General features: G+C 46.7%; 1 protein-coding gene across 1 annotated transcript in view; it reads left to right on the top strand.

Moving 5' to 3' along the window:
* Wdfy4 (WDFY family member 4) overlaps positions 1–15,253 on the top strand; it is a 277,867-nt gene extending 262,614 nt beyond the window's left edge. Inside the window, exons 56-62 of the mRNA XM_027947941.3 lie at positions 1,076–1,260; positions 2,094–2,252; positions 6,181–6,360; positions 8,150–8,332; positions 9,080–9,164; positions 13,708–13,819; positions 14,788–15,253. Coding sequence (XP_027803742.3) covers positions 1,076–1,260; positions 2,094–2,252; positions 6,181–6,360; positions 8,150–8,332; positions 9,080–9,164; positions 13,708–13,819; positions 14,788–14,854 — 971 coding nt within the window. The 3' untranslated portion in view covers positions 14,855–15,253. The remainder of the gene's footprint in view (positions 1–1,075; positions 1,261–2,093; positions 2,253–6,180; positions 6,361–8,149; positions 8,333–9,079; positions 9,165–13,707; positions 13,820–14,787) is intronic.
* Positions 15,254–16,078: the final 825 nt, after the last annotated feature.

Here is a 16,078-nt window from a genome sequence, read left to right as displayed (position 1 = left end):
TTCCTCTGGAGATTCAGGGCACAGGCCTGGCCAAGTACTGGGGTCTGGCTTTGAATGGCTTTATCTCCAAATACATCTGGGGAGGCCTTGAAGTTTCCAGTACCTCCATTAGACCCTGACTGCTGAAGACCTGCATGTCTGTATGCCTCAGATATACTCTCCTCTCTTTCTTGCATTCACACACACTTATATACATAACAATCTATAGACACATATACAAACACCCTTCCCTCTCTCTCCTCCCCTCTAAAAAATTTTCCAAGGCACACTTGCCACCTCCATGCCTTGGCCACAGTTGATCCCAAGAACCCAGGTGGGCCTGGCCCTGGTTGCTAAGAACATGTGCCTTGGGGAAGACAGACTGGTGTGAGTCCCAGCCCAACTGTTTCCTAGCTCTGTAGCTTGTAGGGCCCAGGTTGGGTGGGTCTCCCGTTTTACCCAGCACAGGGCAGGGAACTGGGTGGACCTCGTCATGGAGTGGATAAGATGTACATTCTCAGCAGTGAGTCCTCACACACGCTAAATGGAACACACTGAGACCGGATCATTATATTCATTCCACAGAAGAGCCCCTGAGGTAGAAAGGGATAGATTGACTTGCCCAGGATCACCAGGCTTGGAATAGAGTTCAGCAAACCCTGAACTCTGATCTGTATTCCAGCTGGGTTTAAGCATGGCCTCTAGAGTGCAGCTACTGAAGGACTGTGGCCATGCCCCAGATCATGGGCCCCCTCCCTGAGTAAGGCAGGAAGCGCTGGATAGGCAAAGTCACCCTGAAGCCCTACGGCTTTGTGTCATCTGCCCCAACAGCCAGCCTGGCCTCCTCCTCTCCTGGCGTCATTGCTGAGACACTGAAGCCTTATGTGGCCACTGGCTTAATGTGTGTGCCCAAGCTAGAGGAGCCAAGGAGAGGGGACATGGGCCATCATAGACCTAAGGCAGCCTTAGGGAGCTGCTGCTTGTCTTGCACATGCTTGGCCTGCAGGGACTCCTTCTTTCTGGGCCCAGCTAAAATAGGTGTTGTTCCCTCACTACATAGTTTCTGCCATACTAACTGGGGTGGGGGGGGGGGCAGATATGTACCTTTTCTCCCTAGGATCAGAGTCCCCCAAAGGGGCCATTGGCCACATTGTCCCTACTGAGAAGACCATCCTGGCTGTGGAGAAGAACAAGGTGCTGCTGCCTCCTCTCTGGAACAGGACCTTTAGCTGGGGCTTTGATGACTTCAGCTGCTGCCTGGGGAGCTATGGCTCAGACAAGGTGAGTGGCCACAGGGGAACAGAACCAGCATCAGGACCTCCACCTTCCTCCAGTGCTGAAATGTCTCTAGATCAGTGAGCCCAAGGCAGGGACAGCCACCCATACACACTTCCCCCTGAGGTTGTGTCCATAGCCTAGGAGAGAAAGGGTTCATACAACCCTGAAAAGACCCTCTTGAGCCAGACCTCCAACCCACATTCCTAGGAGCTGAACTTTCACATTGGCAGCATACTCTTCTCCTTCAGAGCAAAGTTTGGCTTGTCCCCTGATTACATGGAGCCCACCGAGATGTGCACTCAGTGTGAGTGAGAAAGTCTGGGGCCTCCTGCCATTCCAGGCATGGCTTAGACTCGTAGGACACTTGCTAAACATCCAGCAGCCTTTCAGGAGCAAGACTTCCCACCCATCCTTTATCTTCCAGCTGTTTCCACCTTCTCCCCAGCGCCCCTCTCCTCCCACCCCATCCTATCACATCCAAAAAATTCCCAACCCTCCATGCTCACCCTCACCAACTGGCTTCATGAGGCAGCCATCAAAACTGGCTTCAGAAATGCCCCCATCTGAAAGTTGTCCCCACCACCTCATGCTGAGCCGGTGCCTCTGGTGCTCACAGGATCTCGTGGCATCCCTCTACCTATCTCTCACCACCACTAGAGAAGAAGTTCCACCTTAGACTTGGAATGGCCTGGATCTGGTCACCTGCTTCTGGATCCTGAACACATGACTTGTCCCTGGATCCCAGGGCACCGAGACTCGCTGGGGTGTCTCCACTCTATCCTGGCTTCCTGGCCACTGCCAGCCTTATCCCAGTGCTCATTCCCCTTTTTCCACAGATCCTGATGACCTTCGAGAACCTGGCTGCCTGGGGCCGCTGTCTGTGTGCTGTATGCCCAACCTCCACAATGATTGTCACCTCTGGGGCCAGTGCTGTGGTGTGTGTGTGGGAGCTCAGCCTGGTCAAAGGCCGCCCAAGAGGCCTGCGCCTCAGGCAGGTACGTGCCTCAAGCAAGTGTGTTGCCTCAGGCAGGGACAACATTTGGGGCAGGGACAGGACTGCTGGCAGGCAAGGTACCTCAGGCAGGTGCAGTGCCTTGCACAGCAGTGGTACCTGAACACCTCTACTCCCTGCTGGACGAGGACCCTGCCTTCCTCAAGAGGGAGCACTGTGAGGAGTGGAGGGTGGCCCACAGCTGTCTCCTGGGTAGATCTGATGAGCACGGGGCAGGTGCCTCTGTGGAGGCCCACACCTCAGTGTGCTACACCAGGCACTGGCAGCTGCTTCCATTTACACGCGGTGTTGGGAGCTAGTGAAATCATTTTCCTTGCACCAGATGGTTCTTTTCTGAGCATTTGTCATGGACTGGCCACTATGTCAAGCACTTTTCCATGGATTGCCTCATTTTCCCAGACAACACTTCTGTAAAACAACTATATTATCACCCCTATTTTCTTAGTGAATAAAACTGAGATGCAAAGAAGTGCAGGGCTCATCTAAGTTCACAGACCCAGGAAATGAGATAATTTCAGAAGGGAAGTGATTGCAGCAAGAATAGAACCAAGAGTGGGTAGGCCGGAAGCAGAACTGGCCCTACCTCTTGATCAACACCACTGGTAATGCTAATCAGGGTGGGACTGTCATTTACTTAACACACAGAATGCACCAGAGCCTCTCTCAGCACTAATTTTATTCTTGCAAAGGAATGTTATTCTCAATTTCAGACAAGGAAACAGTCTCAGAAAGGATAAGTGTGCATTGGAGCCTGGGTTTGTTTACCTCAAAATCCCATGCTTTCTCCCTGTGTGCTCTTGAACTTGCCTTAGAATATAACTTGAACCTCCAACTTGAACCAAAAATAATTTCCACACTTTTTTTATTTGGCCATAGCCCCCAAGTAACTCTACACATACACATACACATACACACACACACACACACACACACAGAATAAAATAAACATACAGAATAAAACACACAAAATTCACCTGGACCAGATTCCTAAACTGATCATGCTTCACTGAACCCACAGATTCTGGGTTTCTCTAGATGACTTTCAAGTCAGTTTGTCTCCCAGGACCTGCCTTTCTCCCCTGCTGCCATGGCCTGGGGCAGTGCAGGGTGTGCACTTAATAATTGGGCCATGAAGCAGTGAATGGAGCAGTGAGGGAGGGAGATCATTCATCCTGGGGGGCTGGCACTTGCTGAGATATGGCTCTGTAGGCACATGCAGGTGCCCTGCCCCCATACTCACTCTCCAAGGAAATCTCCCCAAGCAACAGTGGTACTTCAAGCCTTTCCAAACTTTCAGGTTGCTCCTGGAGGTTTTCTGACTCCTGGTCCCAATACCAATCAGTTGTCAGTGCCCTGGTCTAAGAGACTGGAAATGAAAGCCGAGTGCCCTCCTCTCTCAAGCATCACTGATACCTATTTATGGCTCACCCCAGAGACTGCAGACAGTTCATCCTGACCTTGGAGATGACCCTTCTGCTGCTACTCTGAACTCCCCCTTAGCAGTAAAGGTGTGCCAGAGAGCCCATGATATTGAAACCATAAAAATGCAATGTATCATCCTCTCCTAGCTCCAAATCCAGAGAAAAGGGCATAGGGAATTTCACGTGCTCTTACTTTCTAGACTAAATGATAAAATGCTTTATCATTTTCCTGTAAAGTCTCATGTGGCCTTGAGGATTCTCCCAAACCATTGGGTACTCAGTAAAGAGGTCCCTCCCTGACCTTTAGACAGAGAAGTCATCATTAAATAACTTCATAAACAACTTTAAAAATGTTTAAAGATATTACAACATTAAGGAGAAATTTCAAATTCACTTCAAAGACAACTCTCTATGTTTTCATTTTTTGCATACTGCAATCCCTGATATACATATTTATACTTTTCTGATCTTTGTGTAGATATTTTTATTCCATTTTTACCCACCTAGCCTATCAAATTGTTTTTATTTTTTCTACAGCCTCTATAATTTACATTTCAATTGTTCCAGATTATTTCATTTCCATAAAATTACATTTCAATTGTTTTGTTATGTCAGTACACCATAGTTTAATAAACCATTTCTTCTAAAACAAAACAATTAAGTTATTTCCAAGGTTTTTTTATTTAGCAATTTTGAATAATGCTGCAGAAAACATCTTGTTTGCTTCTGATTGTTTTCCTTATGATAAATTTTGAGGAGTAGAATTACTGCACAGTGACATAATGTTTTCCAAAATGGTTCTATAACTTTACAATGCCACCAACAATTAATTAAGAGTACCCATCTCATTGCAACATAATCATCATGAGGAATTATTTTGAGAGGTTTTTATTTGATTACATTTAGTTTTTGCTACTTTATTTAGGTAGAAGATGATATAATAAAGATATTTTAATTGGCCTACAGAGAAGTATTATTCCGAAAAACTAAAGAGCCCATAGGGAACACATTTAAAAGTGCTGTAAACTTCCTTGATTTCCCTTGCTTTCCAAATGATGGGGGGCCTGATGCTTTCTATTGCCATAGCTGATGGGCTGGATAACCGAGTGGGCAGTGCTGTGTACACAAGCTGCCCCGTGTAAGGTGCAGTCTCAGAGCTGCTCTCTCTGGGTCCTCAGCAGGGAGCCCTTTTCTGTCCCCACTTTTGAGTTGCTGTGTTCCTGTGGTCAGAACGTAATCATAAGACTTAGTTCATTCTGGGAAGAGGATCAGAAAGTCCTGTCAAATCCTCTCTTTCTTCTGTTTATTTAAACAGTTTCCATTTTCCTGAAACAACCCAAATCTTCCATGGATCATGTGCAAAAATTTGCCATCACCATCTGGTTGGTGTCACATTAGGATCCATTGAGGACAAACAAGAACCTGTGGCTGAAAATTTTAATTGCTTTGATCAGGCAAAGCGACAGCTTTGAAAAATGATGCTCAGCCTCATTGACCCAAATGAGTGAGCAGTTGTCTGTACCCTAAGGGTGGAGGTTTGCCACTAGGTAAGCCAGGACAATCACATTCCATAATACTACCTCCATAACCCCATGGCTTATTCCAGGGAACAGCAAGCATGTATAGCATAGAGAGTCTCAGATCAGGCTTTCTGGGATGCTTGAGATTGAATATTCACAGTTACCAGCAGCAATTGGCCCAGGGGTACCTTAGCCCCTTAGGAACACGTACAGAGAAAGCAAGGCCTCCAGCCAGATCTGAACATGAAACCATTCATGAATCAGGCCAAGCCCCAAATTAGATAAACCTGAGGGCCAAGAGCAAGGCCTTAAGTCCCCACTGGACATGAACCCAGATCCATCATACTCAAAAAGTCAAAACTTTTTGACATGACTTGACCTCCTTTCCTCCTTCTGTTTAGTTCACAAGCACATTTGTTTCTGAGTTTCCTAGAGGGATGCATCTCCCACTTAAGCATGCACTGAAAATCTCCTGGAGGGCTTATGATAATGCAGATTACATGGCCTCACCCTCAGAGCTTGATTCAGTGGGTCTGGGGGTATAGCCCAATAATTTGCATAGCTAGAAAACTCCAGATGCTGTTGAGGCTGCTGGTCTGTTGAGACTTTATATGTCTCAACTTTATCTGTTGAAACTTAATCATGTTATGGACTGCTTTGGATTTCAGATGAATTCAGGGGAAGACAAAGCATAAGGACACTGCTAGCCCCTGGTTGGGTTGTCATAAAGGGACCATTGATTCTCCCCAGCTGGGCCTCAACCTCTGGAAATGGATGAAACCCAGAGGCCAGCAGTGGACCTGCACACCTGCACATGCACATGTCCATACTTAGGCTCTGAAGTCACTGAATCATGCTGAATCTGTTTTCTCATCTGAGACCAAGAGTAAAATGGAAGTTAGGGAGTCCTTTCAGGTAGCTGGATTGAGGACCCCCTCTCATAACTCATGGTTCTCTTTCCTGTCCCCAGGCTTTATATGGACACTCCCAGGCTGTCACATGCTTGGCAGCATCTGTTGCCTTCAGCCTCCTGGTGAGTGGCTCCCAGGATGCCACCTGCATCTTGTGGGACCTGGACCTCCTCACCTATGTGGCTCGCCTGCCTCCCCACCAGGAGGGCATCTCAGCCATCGCTATCAGTGACATCTCGGTAAAGCTCCTATTTCTCCATTCTGTGGCCTCCCATGACTTTGAATCTGTATGGTAGCATGTTAGACAATATTCCAAGAGAAAACCTGGGGACAAAAGAGATGCTGATCAGAGTGTAGAGGGCCTAACATGTACAGACCATTCACTACAGATGAGCATGGGGAACATCTGAGTCTAGCTTTAATTTTTACTTTGTCACCTTCTGTTCTCAGGGAGTTTAGGGCAGTGGGAGGTGTCTGGTCTAGCATAGGCATCAGGGAGTGGGGCAAAAGTATCTGGTAGGCATGGCTGAAGAAGTTATCTTCCTAACTGCAATTCAGTGTTGAATGAACAAATGTCTGTGGTCTCTCTGTCAATTATTGAACCTGGTGCCCTGTTTTTTCCTCCATGCTGGTTAGCAAAGGTGAACCTCTCAGGGACATGTGTGTGAGAAGATAGAGAAATATGTACATCAGTGTGCAGTTTCTTCTAGGTTTGAAGCCCCTTTGTGGGGCATGAGCTTCCTGAGACACAGAGGTTTCTACCTCTACTCATAGAAAACCCCCAGGGCTGAGTGCACGGATAATGTGAGCAGAAAGCTCAAATGAGAAGGGGAGAATATGAAAGAATCTTCTGGTACCAGTTTGGGCTGGAAGTGTTGTTCCCTGTAGGCTTGAATATAGAACTAATGTTAGATGTGTGGATGGGAGACGAATGGATGGATGGATAGGTAGAAAGATAGAAGGATGAATAGGTGGATGGATGGTAGGTAAATGGATGGATGGATGGATGGATGGATGGATGGATAGACAAATAGTTGGGAGTGTGGATAGATGGATTTGTGGGGGCATAAGTGGATGAGCAGATGGAGGATTGATGAACAAATGATGGATTTGTATGTGGTAAATGAATAGGTAGATGAGTTGATGTATTGGGGAAGGCCCCAATCCCTGATCTGGAGAACATAAAACGCATAATTAATTGTGTTCCTAGACCCAGGAGAACACTGGCATGAAGGCAAGTTGTCCTGGAGTCAGCTGAGTTCAGGATGTGCTTTCTGGGCCCAGGGCTGGGAGCAGGGCAGAGATATTTTAGACATAGTCCTTGGCTTCAGGCAGTCTATCCCTAGCAATTCAGAAAGTACCACAATAGGGCACGGTTTTAGGGAGGGCACTAAGCTTACTACATCCCTTCTGTAGTTTGGCAAGGCTTAAAGGCAGGGCCACTACTTTCTTGGGTACAGGATAGACAGGGCTTGGAAAGCAAAGCCTTTGAATATAAACTTTTCCAGATACAATGGGAACGGGTCTCCTCAGAGAGTTCCTCCTGAGGGGCACTGCACGAGTTTATGAACCATGTGCAGTCACTTGAGCCTCTGCACCCCGCCCTCCACCAGAGGAACTCCAAAATGTCTTTCTGGGAGCAAGAGTGGCCAACCATGTATAGGCCCTATGTCCAGATCCAGGGGTGGTCTTCAGGCTGAGTCTTCTATGGCCACTAGGTTAAGGCTAGGGAGAGGGAGCTGGGAGGAGACCAAAAGGTGGGCCATTCAACATTTGCTGGGGAAAGCAATATCCAAACACATAATTGTAGTATGAAATAAGCAAAGAATTTATAATTGTGTGAAGATACAACAGACCTATGAATTAGCTGAAAAGAGATGATGTCTTAGGGGGTCTTGAGAGACCTTAGTTGGTCTTTACAAGATGGTAGTTTGGGGTGCTTGGATATACAAAGTGAGTGACTAAGCAAGTGGCAGATGGGCTAGCAGTGACTCTAGCTTAGGGTAAAGCCTGCTCTCACTGCTGCAGGGCACCATTGTCTCCTGTGCTGGAGCCCACTTGTCCCTATGGAATGTCAATGGACAGCCCCTGGCCAGCATCACCACAGCCTGGGGTCCAGACGGAGCCATAAACTGCTGCTGCATGATGGAGGGGCCAGCATGGGACACAAACCATGTCATCATCACTGGGAGTCACGATGGCATAGTTCGGGTAAGTGTGTTTTGGGCAGAATGAGGACATGACACAGGAAATATCTCCATCTCCATTTTGCCTACTTGCTCCAAAGAGTCCCAGGATCCATGCTTCATGGGGTGTAGTCTCAACCTGTGGGTCAGCCGGAGGAGCCTGGGGTGGCTGGATGGCAGGTACATTCTTTTCTGGGCACAAGTGAGAGTCTTCTGTGTACTCAGCACTCATTCATTCAACAAGATCATTGAGCTTCTGAATCAACCACTGCTATATGAAGCCTAGTAGAAGTTCACAGAATCATCACTTGAGTGGAGCCTGGTTCTTCTCCCTTAGTGATAAAAATCCAGTAAGAAGCCATATGCAGTTGGCCTGAGAGCACCCACATGTAGGGACTGGGACCAAGGCCCAGATACAAAGAACCAGGAGGTGAAATTAGGAACAAGAGGATGTTAACTTAGTAATCTGACAATAAACTGACTTCAGAGTCTCCACAGTACAGGGACAGAGATGAAGTGAGAGTACGCAGTGATCTAGAGGTGGGAACGAATCTACCTACACTGCCATTGTTCTCAACTGAACCTCCACACAGGGGAACTGGAGTCTAAACCAGTCCCTGGTGATAAATTAACATCAGAAGTGAAAGGGTTAGAGGGCAGGCCCTTTCCCTTTCTTCAGGATCCTCCCAGTGTAAAAGAATAGGTTGGGCCACTCCCAGCCTGCAGACATGATAATTTCCCCAGCGGATGATATTTTCTCTTTTCTGGACAGATTTGGAAGACTGAGGATGTGAAAATGTCTGTTCCCAGGCAGACAGCGGCAGAGGAGACCTCAGTTCAGCCTCCAAGCCCCAGAGGTACCTGCCTGGCCAGGAGGAGACCACCCTTACCTTGCAAACTACCCTCTTTCCCTCCCTTCTCTCTGCTTTTGGCCCACGGCTGCAGTTCCACCCAGGTCTGCAGAGCTTAGGGAAGCCATTAAGGCTCTGAAGATTGTTGCCAGGTTTGGGAACAAGAAACTGTTTACTGGAATTTTCTGCTGAAATGTAAAGCATTATGAGAGACCCTCTTGAGTCCTCCCCTCATTCTTGCAAGAACCAGTGACCCCTGGGCTGCTCCTTGGACATAGGGTGGTATGTGGTTGATGTCAGGTACCCCTGAGCTTCAGTGGGGAAAACATACTTTGGTGATCTTGGTTTGATGCTTTTCATCTGCCTGGATGGCTCTGGAATGCCAGACTCCCCAGCCCACATCCTGGAACCAGCTGCCTACTTGCCTGGACAGCCAGGCTGCAGATAGGAGCAAGGGAAGGGACACTTCCCCAGGGTTGAGGAAGTGGTTCCATCATGCCTTAGACTGCCCCGTTGACCTGGATCCACCCACCCAATTCTCCATGGCAAATTCCTCAAAGTAGATCATCTGCATCTGTAAGAACATATTAAAAAAATGCAAAAGGCTTATTAAAAATATAGATCCCCATCCTTTTTCTCAGTCTAACCCACTGGAAAAGATTGGGTGTTGTTAGCATTTACATGTTGTGGTGTGCCCCCAAAGTAAGAGAACCACTATTCTGCAGCAAAGCCCACTTTGAGTTGTGGTAAATAAGACTGAAGTAAGAAAACCTGTTTCACCTTCTGCCCTCATAGCCTCGGCCACAAGTGCCACCATGGCCACCATTATAAAGCTGAGATGGCAGAGAGCTGACTGTGTGCAGCTTCCACCTCAAACACTTCTCACCCATTTTCTCATTTCTCGTGCAGTCCTTTGTAGTAGATATCACTACCATTTGATGAAGATAAGAAAACTGAGGAACAGGGATGTCAGCAACTTGTCCAAAGTTACCTAGAAACCAAAGTTACCATCTTCTCAACTTCTGCCACTAGAGCATCCACACCAACCACTGCAGGATCATGCCAACCTCTGCTGTGGGATCGGGACCACCAACCCCTCCACCATGAACACAGGCACAAAACACACCATCAAAGCTGTCACCTCTTCTACCACCTCTGTCTGGTCACCCCAATTCTTGCAATCTTGCCAGAAAGATTTCAGACCTGTGACTCAGAGTAGCTGGAGTGAGTTCATTAGAAAGGGTAGGAAAAGGGTAAAGAGGACACTCTCAAGGGAGAGAGTAGATCCTCTCAGAGAGAGGAGGGCACACCCCTCCCGCCCTCCAGTTCTATTGGAAGTCCCAGGGAAGTTTCCAGAGAGTCCTGCCCAGGTCCATCTATTTTTTTTTTCTTTTTTCAGTACTGGGGATTGAACCCAGGGGCATTTTATGACTGAGCTACATCCCCAGCCCTTTTTATTTTTTATTTTGAGACAGGGTCTCACTAAGTTGCTGAAGGGCTTACTAAGTTGCTGAGGCTGGCCTTGAACCTGTGATACTCCTATCTCAGCCCCCTGAATCACTAGGATTACAGGCATGTGCCACTGGACTGGCCCAGGTCCATCTTCTGACTTTTGACTGACAGCATAGGAACTGCTAGGAATGCCTAGAATAGAGGATGGTGTGGGGCCCACAGAGGCAGAGTTTAAGGAAATTGAGCCCCCCTGTTTTTGCATGAATTCCCTGCCCCCTTAGTTGATTTATTAGTCTTTGAATAACCCTCGACAAACTTTCTTTGTAAGGGTCAGGGTGACTGGGAGTTGTGACATAGTTTTTATGATAAGAAAGGGTCCAAGCCACTTGGTAGGGTGTGACATGATTTTGAAACAATAGTTTGTCTTAAGGGGATGTAATTATGGCCGAGGGGCAGGAGGTGACATAACAGGCCCCAAACTTTCAAGGCCCTTGCTTGTTGGATGAGGCCTTGCTTGTTGGACAACAAACAGTGACTGTTTGTTGTTCTTTCCCTGCTCACCCATTCATGGCTGACCAGCTACCTAATATTCACCACCACGGCTTTCTCCAGTGCAGCCAAACTTCTTTCTCAGCTCTGTCTTCATCAAAGATTCCAGCCCAGAACTGAGACATCTTTCCTGGGTCCCACAATCAAAAAGAAACATCCTATAGTGAAGTGAGAGATCTCCTATCACACTGACACCTTTTGGTAGCTGGCTCCCTGTTTGTTCTGCTTTCCAACAAGTGATCATTCATAGGAGAGAATTTCCCTGATTTCCGAAGGTTGTCTTCTGAAAATAGTAGCCATTTTCAATGATTTTAAAAAATATCTCATACTTGGTTGATTCATTTAGTCATCAATTCATGGATAGTTGGTTTTGTTATGCAAAAACATGGCTCTTTTATTATGTAAGCATATAGGACAATCCCTCAGCCCATGCTTTGTCATAGGCTCTACACTAAGAATCCCTTCCTTCAAAATAACACCATCCAGGGACCCTTGTCAACAATCTATGGTGATCCAGAGGACTAACACCACTGACTAAGAACCACATTCAGTAAACTTATCCTAGAATCCCTAGGGTGCTTGGAGACTGTGAGGAATCAGCCCATTTCAGTGGAAAAGAAGAGAAGTATAAGCCTTATGAATTCTAACGAAACCAGAGAGCTGAGAGAGAAATTTTTGTACCAGCGTTCAGGATGAAGGCTTGTTTGTAGTGATTACATGGAATACACCTGCATGAGACTGCACTCCATATTGGTTTTAGGATCAACTTCCCATTTGAACCTATCCAGGCCCAATAGGCTAAAGGGATTAGCTTAGTCCATGGTTGATAGATGGATGCCCCCAAATGAATGGTAGATAAATTGGTGGATGGGTGGATGGACAGGTGAAGGAAAGACATCTCAGAGCCATGCCATTATCTAGACATGCCATTGGACTCCCAGGTCTCTATTCAGTGTAAACAATTGTGATGAAGCTGCATCCATTGGCCATGGGGTCTAGCAAATGAGAAGTGGGGAATGAGGCTCTAGACCCAACTCTGTCCCAGAAACTTGTCTAGCCCCCTCTCCTCTCTGTCAAATGGAGACATTTCCTATCTTGTAGGGTACTGATGACAGAAAACCAATTGATATAGACAAGAATTCACAAATGCCGGTCATGGTTGTTATTTTCTCAGACTCCTGACAATGTATTCTCTTTGAACATAACAGCTAGTACCATAAGGGAAATTACAGAATGGTTGCAGTGGATACCATCCTTCCCCTGCTGTCTGTCCCCATCTGAGATTACAATGCCCCACTCAACTGACTGCCAGGATGGTGGTTATCATTACAGGAAAGATTAGGATAAAATGACACCATGGCGCAGACATAGTCAAAAAAATTAGATTGAGCTGTAGTTTAGAGTCAACAAATCTATGTGCAGATTTGCAAACCTAACCCGCTGGAGGTCTTTAATAAGGAAGCATGTTGTTCTTATAATATTGCTCAAAACTGTTTTGTTGGAAAGGGATCAGTATTAAGCATGACACATAGATATTTGCACGTGTGTCCTCTTGCTGTTTATATTATTGTATCCCCTCAAATGTCTTAAGGGGCAAGAAAGGAGATCTTTGATGATATTAAGGAGACTGCATTTGTGGGCAGAGGTAATCTAATTTCTGCCTGGAATTCATTTATTTGTCATTTGCAGCAAGGACCAACCCAGTTGGGCACATTTTATTCCAGAAATCACCTCCTAGACTGGACTCAATCTGGTACCTAAAAAGCAATCAGGAAATGCTTGTTATTTGGACTTGTACAGGAATTTACAAATGCCTGGTTCTAATTCAAGGCAGCTTCCCCAACTTGTAGCCCTCCTGAATTTCCTGGTGTGTGGGCCTGTCTGCATATGTAGGTGATCATCGCAGAACATCTGGGGCTGCCTGGCCTCCTGCCCCAAGTCCAGCAAAGTGGCCTTATAGGCACATACCCAGCTGGTATCTCTCCATCTCACACTTTATGTTGAAGGAATTGCTGTCTGTCCCCAAATGCAGTCATTAAAATGAGTGAAGTAACAGTCATTGAGTTATATTTTTTGAAAAAACGTTCTCAGCATTTAATTATTGGTTGTGGCGTGAGAGGATTTAGATAAGTTGATAATGTCGACTTTATGTAATTTATTTTTACTAAGCAATTACGGGCTGCATTACATCCTGGCAGCAAGGTATTATGGGGCATCTTATTAAGCATAAAGCCAGTAAACACTGATGAACAATTTTGCTGAACTAGGCATGCAATTTAGAAAGCAATAATACACAAATCCAATTTGGTACACAATGGATACCGCGGCACGTCAGCACATGTAACTATCACAGCCTGCAAATTAAATTGGGACGGCCCTTTTTGCAACAGCACAGGCCAAGATTAAATATATTTTCCCCCTCAATTTAACAAGTTGCTGACCACAAATATAAATATGTGTGTGTTTGTGGTTCCATGTGTGGATGCACACAGGCTCATATGTGAAGCTACTCGGGTGTTCTAACTATTCTCTCACACGCTTTACGCAGGCCACAAGTGGGAAAAGAACCTTGCCCTGAGTAGAGAGCTGGATGTCAGCTTGGCTTTGACTGGGAAACCTAGCAAGACCAGCCCTGCAGTGACAGCTCTGGCTGTGTCTAGGTAAGTGCAGTCCGGTTTCCCCAGGCCTCCAGCAGAGGGTGCTGTGGCCACCCTTAGAAAAGTCCCAGCTGCTCTGGACTCCTCAGACTTAGAAAGGCCACCTCACCATAGGGACCCAGGGGGCACGGCAGGCACTTGCTGAAGGCACCGTGGCCCTACAGGGCCTTAGGGAGTGTTTTTGATTATTTTTGTTTTTCTTTTAACTCACACGTGCTCTTTCTCTCTTGGGCTTGACTATCCATGAATTTCTAAAGAATTTCAAAAGGTAGAAGAAGCATATCGTTTTGTCATCTTATCCTAAAGAGGATCTTTTTTTTCACGAATTCCCCTGCTGATTATAGCATTTGGTAAGATGACCATCTTACATTAACAGAAAATGCCTTTTGAGGGCTCTAAGCCCATGGGAAGTATCAGAGATGACAGTTGATACCCATTATTTCATTGTTACAGTGACCAGGTAGAAGTAGTTATTGGGGTTAACCCTCTCTGCACACTAGGTGGTGTAGTCTCAAGAGGCTTCTGACCTCTTAAAGCCCCCTTTCCTTCCTCCCTGTGCTGGAGTGGGCCGTTCTGCAGTGAGTCTCTGGTGGTGGGAATTGCTGGATGTTCTGGCTGCAGGACTAGGTGGGGTGGAGTGGGCATGGGGATTAGGAAGAAGGGTCCAGAGCTGAACTCCTCACTGGAAAATTTGCCTGTTGGGCCTGGGGCCTTATATGCATCTCTTACAGAACAGGACCTTCCCCCTGGAGTTGCTGGAGAGACAGAGGCAGGGCCTCAGTCCGCTCCCTGAAGCGGGGAAAGCTTCACTTTCCCCCAGTGCTTTGGGAGTCACAAGCCTCCAGCTCAAAAGCCCCCATCCCCTTCAATATAGTTTCCAATTCTCCCACTCCTTCCTTCATGTTGCGATTTCCTGCATGCTGGCTGGGATACACGATAATCACACTCTTTCCTTTTTTTTTCTTCCCAAGAAACCAGACCAAGCTCCTGGTTGGCGATGAGAAGGGAAGAATATTCTGCTGGTCTGCAGAGGGGTAGGAGGAAAAAGGTGGCAGAGGCTCTGGCACAGTAGCCACGTGTCCCTGGGGGCAGCAGCGCCAGGCGGAAGACAGCTGATGTGACACATGGCGGTGGGCTCTGTACCCAAAGGGAGCTTCCAGGGCCTCATATGCTCAGGTTCTCAAAAAAGGACTCTCTGGCAATCAGTGTTCTGCACCCCAACCATTTCTCTGGTCCATGGGACTTCTATAAGAAGAATAAGAACACACATTCATGCTAGAAACTGTGAGCTGTTAATGACAAGCTGCACGTGAAATTATACAACTCACCTTATCAAGGGCTTATTGCACTGAAAAAACATGGGATTGATTATTGGAAACTAATGGAAACTGTCATATTGTCTATTTTATTAAAGCAACTATTTTCCAAATGCAAGAATGTTTGAGTTTAAGATTGGCACTCTTTTCCACTGAGATATTTTCATCTCCATACTTAGAAAGGCAGGAAAGCCACAGGGAGTAAGTGGCCACTACTAAGCAGGCCCAGCCTCTGTGGCTGAACCATAGTATGTGGCCATGAGTGTTGCCCAGAGCATGTGTAGGGAAGTCTGCACTGTAGGTGACACTCCCTTTCTGGGCATGCCTGCCCACCTCTGCAGTCACAGCAGGCAGTGGATCCCAGCTAGGCTCTGGCTTGGCAATCTCCTTCCCAGAGCCTGTCCTTACACAGAGATCAAATTCCACATGTTGATCTAGATTTTCTTGGGGAGATATACTCTGCTATATGAATTGTGTTCTTCTGAAAATGCATGGCAGGTAGGGTGGTTACTTGTGCTCCTCTAAGGAATCTCCTAGTACCTGGACCACCCTTGGGTCAGTCCTCTGGCATTGAAGGGCTTATTCTAATGAAACGTCCCACCTGAAGACTTTCAGAACCCCCGGAAAGGAAATTCACTGCTTGTTTAATAAAATCTAACTCACATGACTTTAGGGGGATTCAGGGAGGCTAAGCCCCTTAGCCTTGACTCTCCTCTCAGAGGTCTCCCTTCTAAGAGCCAAGTGAGGATATGAATTGAATCCTCTCCTATTTCCCCAAGCCCTGCAGAGGGTCCCATGGGAGTCTCCAAACAATTTATCCCAGGCCCAGGTATGGCTGGAGAATGCACCTAGTGTTTTATGGCCGTAGGTCATCTAGCCTTTAGGGGGCAGTGAGTTACTTTAAATATAAATATTAAGAAAGGAGAGGTAATATGGAACCATGTCA

The sequence above is a fragment of the Marmota flaviventris genome, chromosome 4 (assembly GCF_047511675.1).
Source record: "Marmota flaviventris isolate mMarFla1 chromosome 4, mMarFla1.hap1, whole genome shotgun sequence".
In the NCBI taxonomy this organism is placed as follows: domain Eukaryota; kingdom Metazoa; phylum Chordata; class Mammalia; order Rodentia; family Sciuridae; genus Marmota; species Marmota flaviventris.
This window is presented reverse-complemented; position numbering and strand designations above follow the sequence as displayed.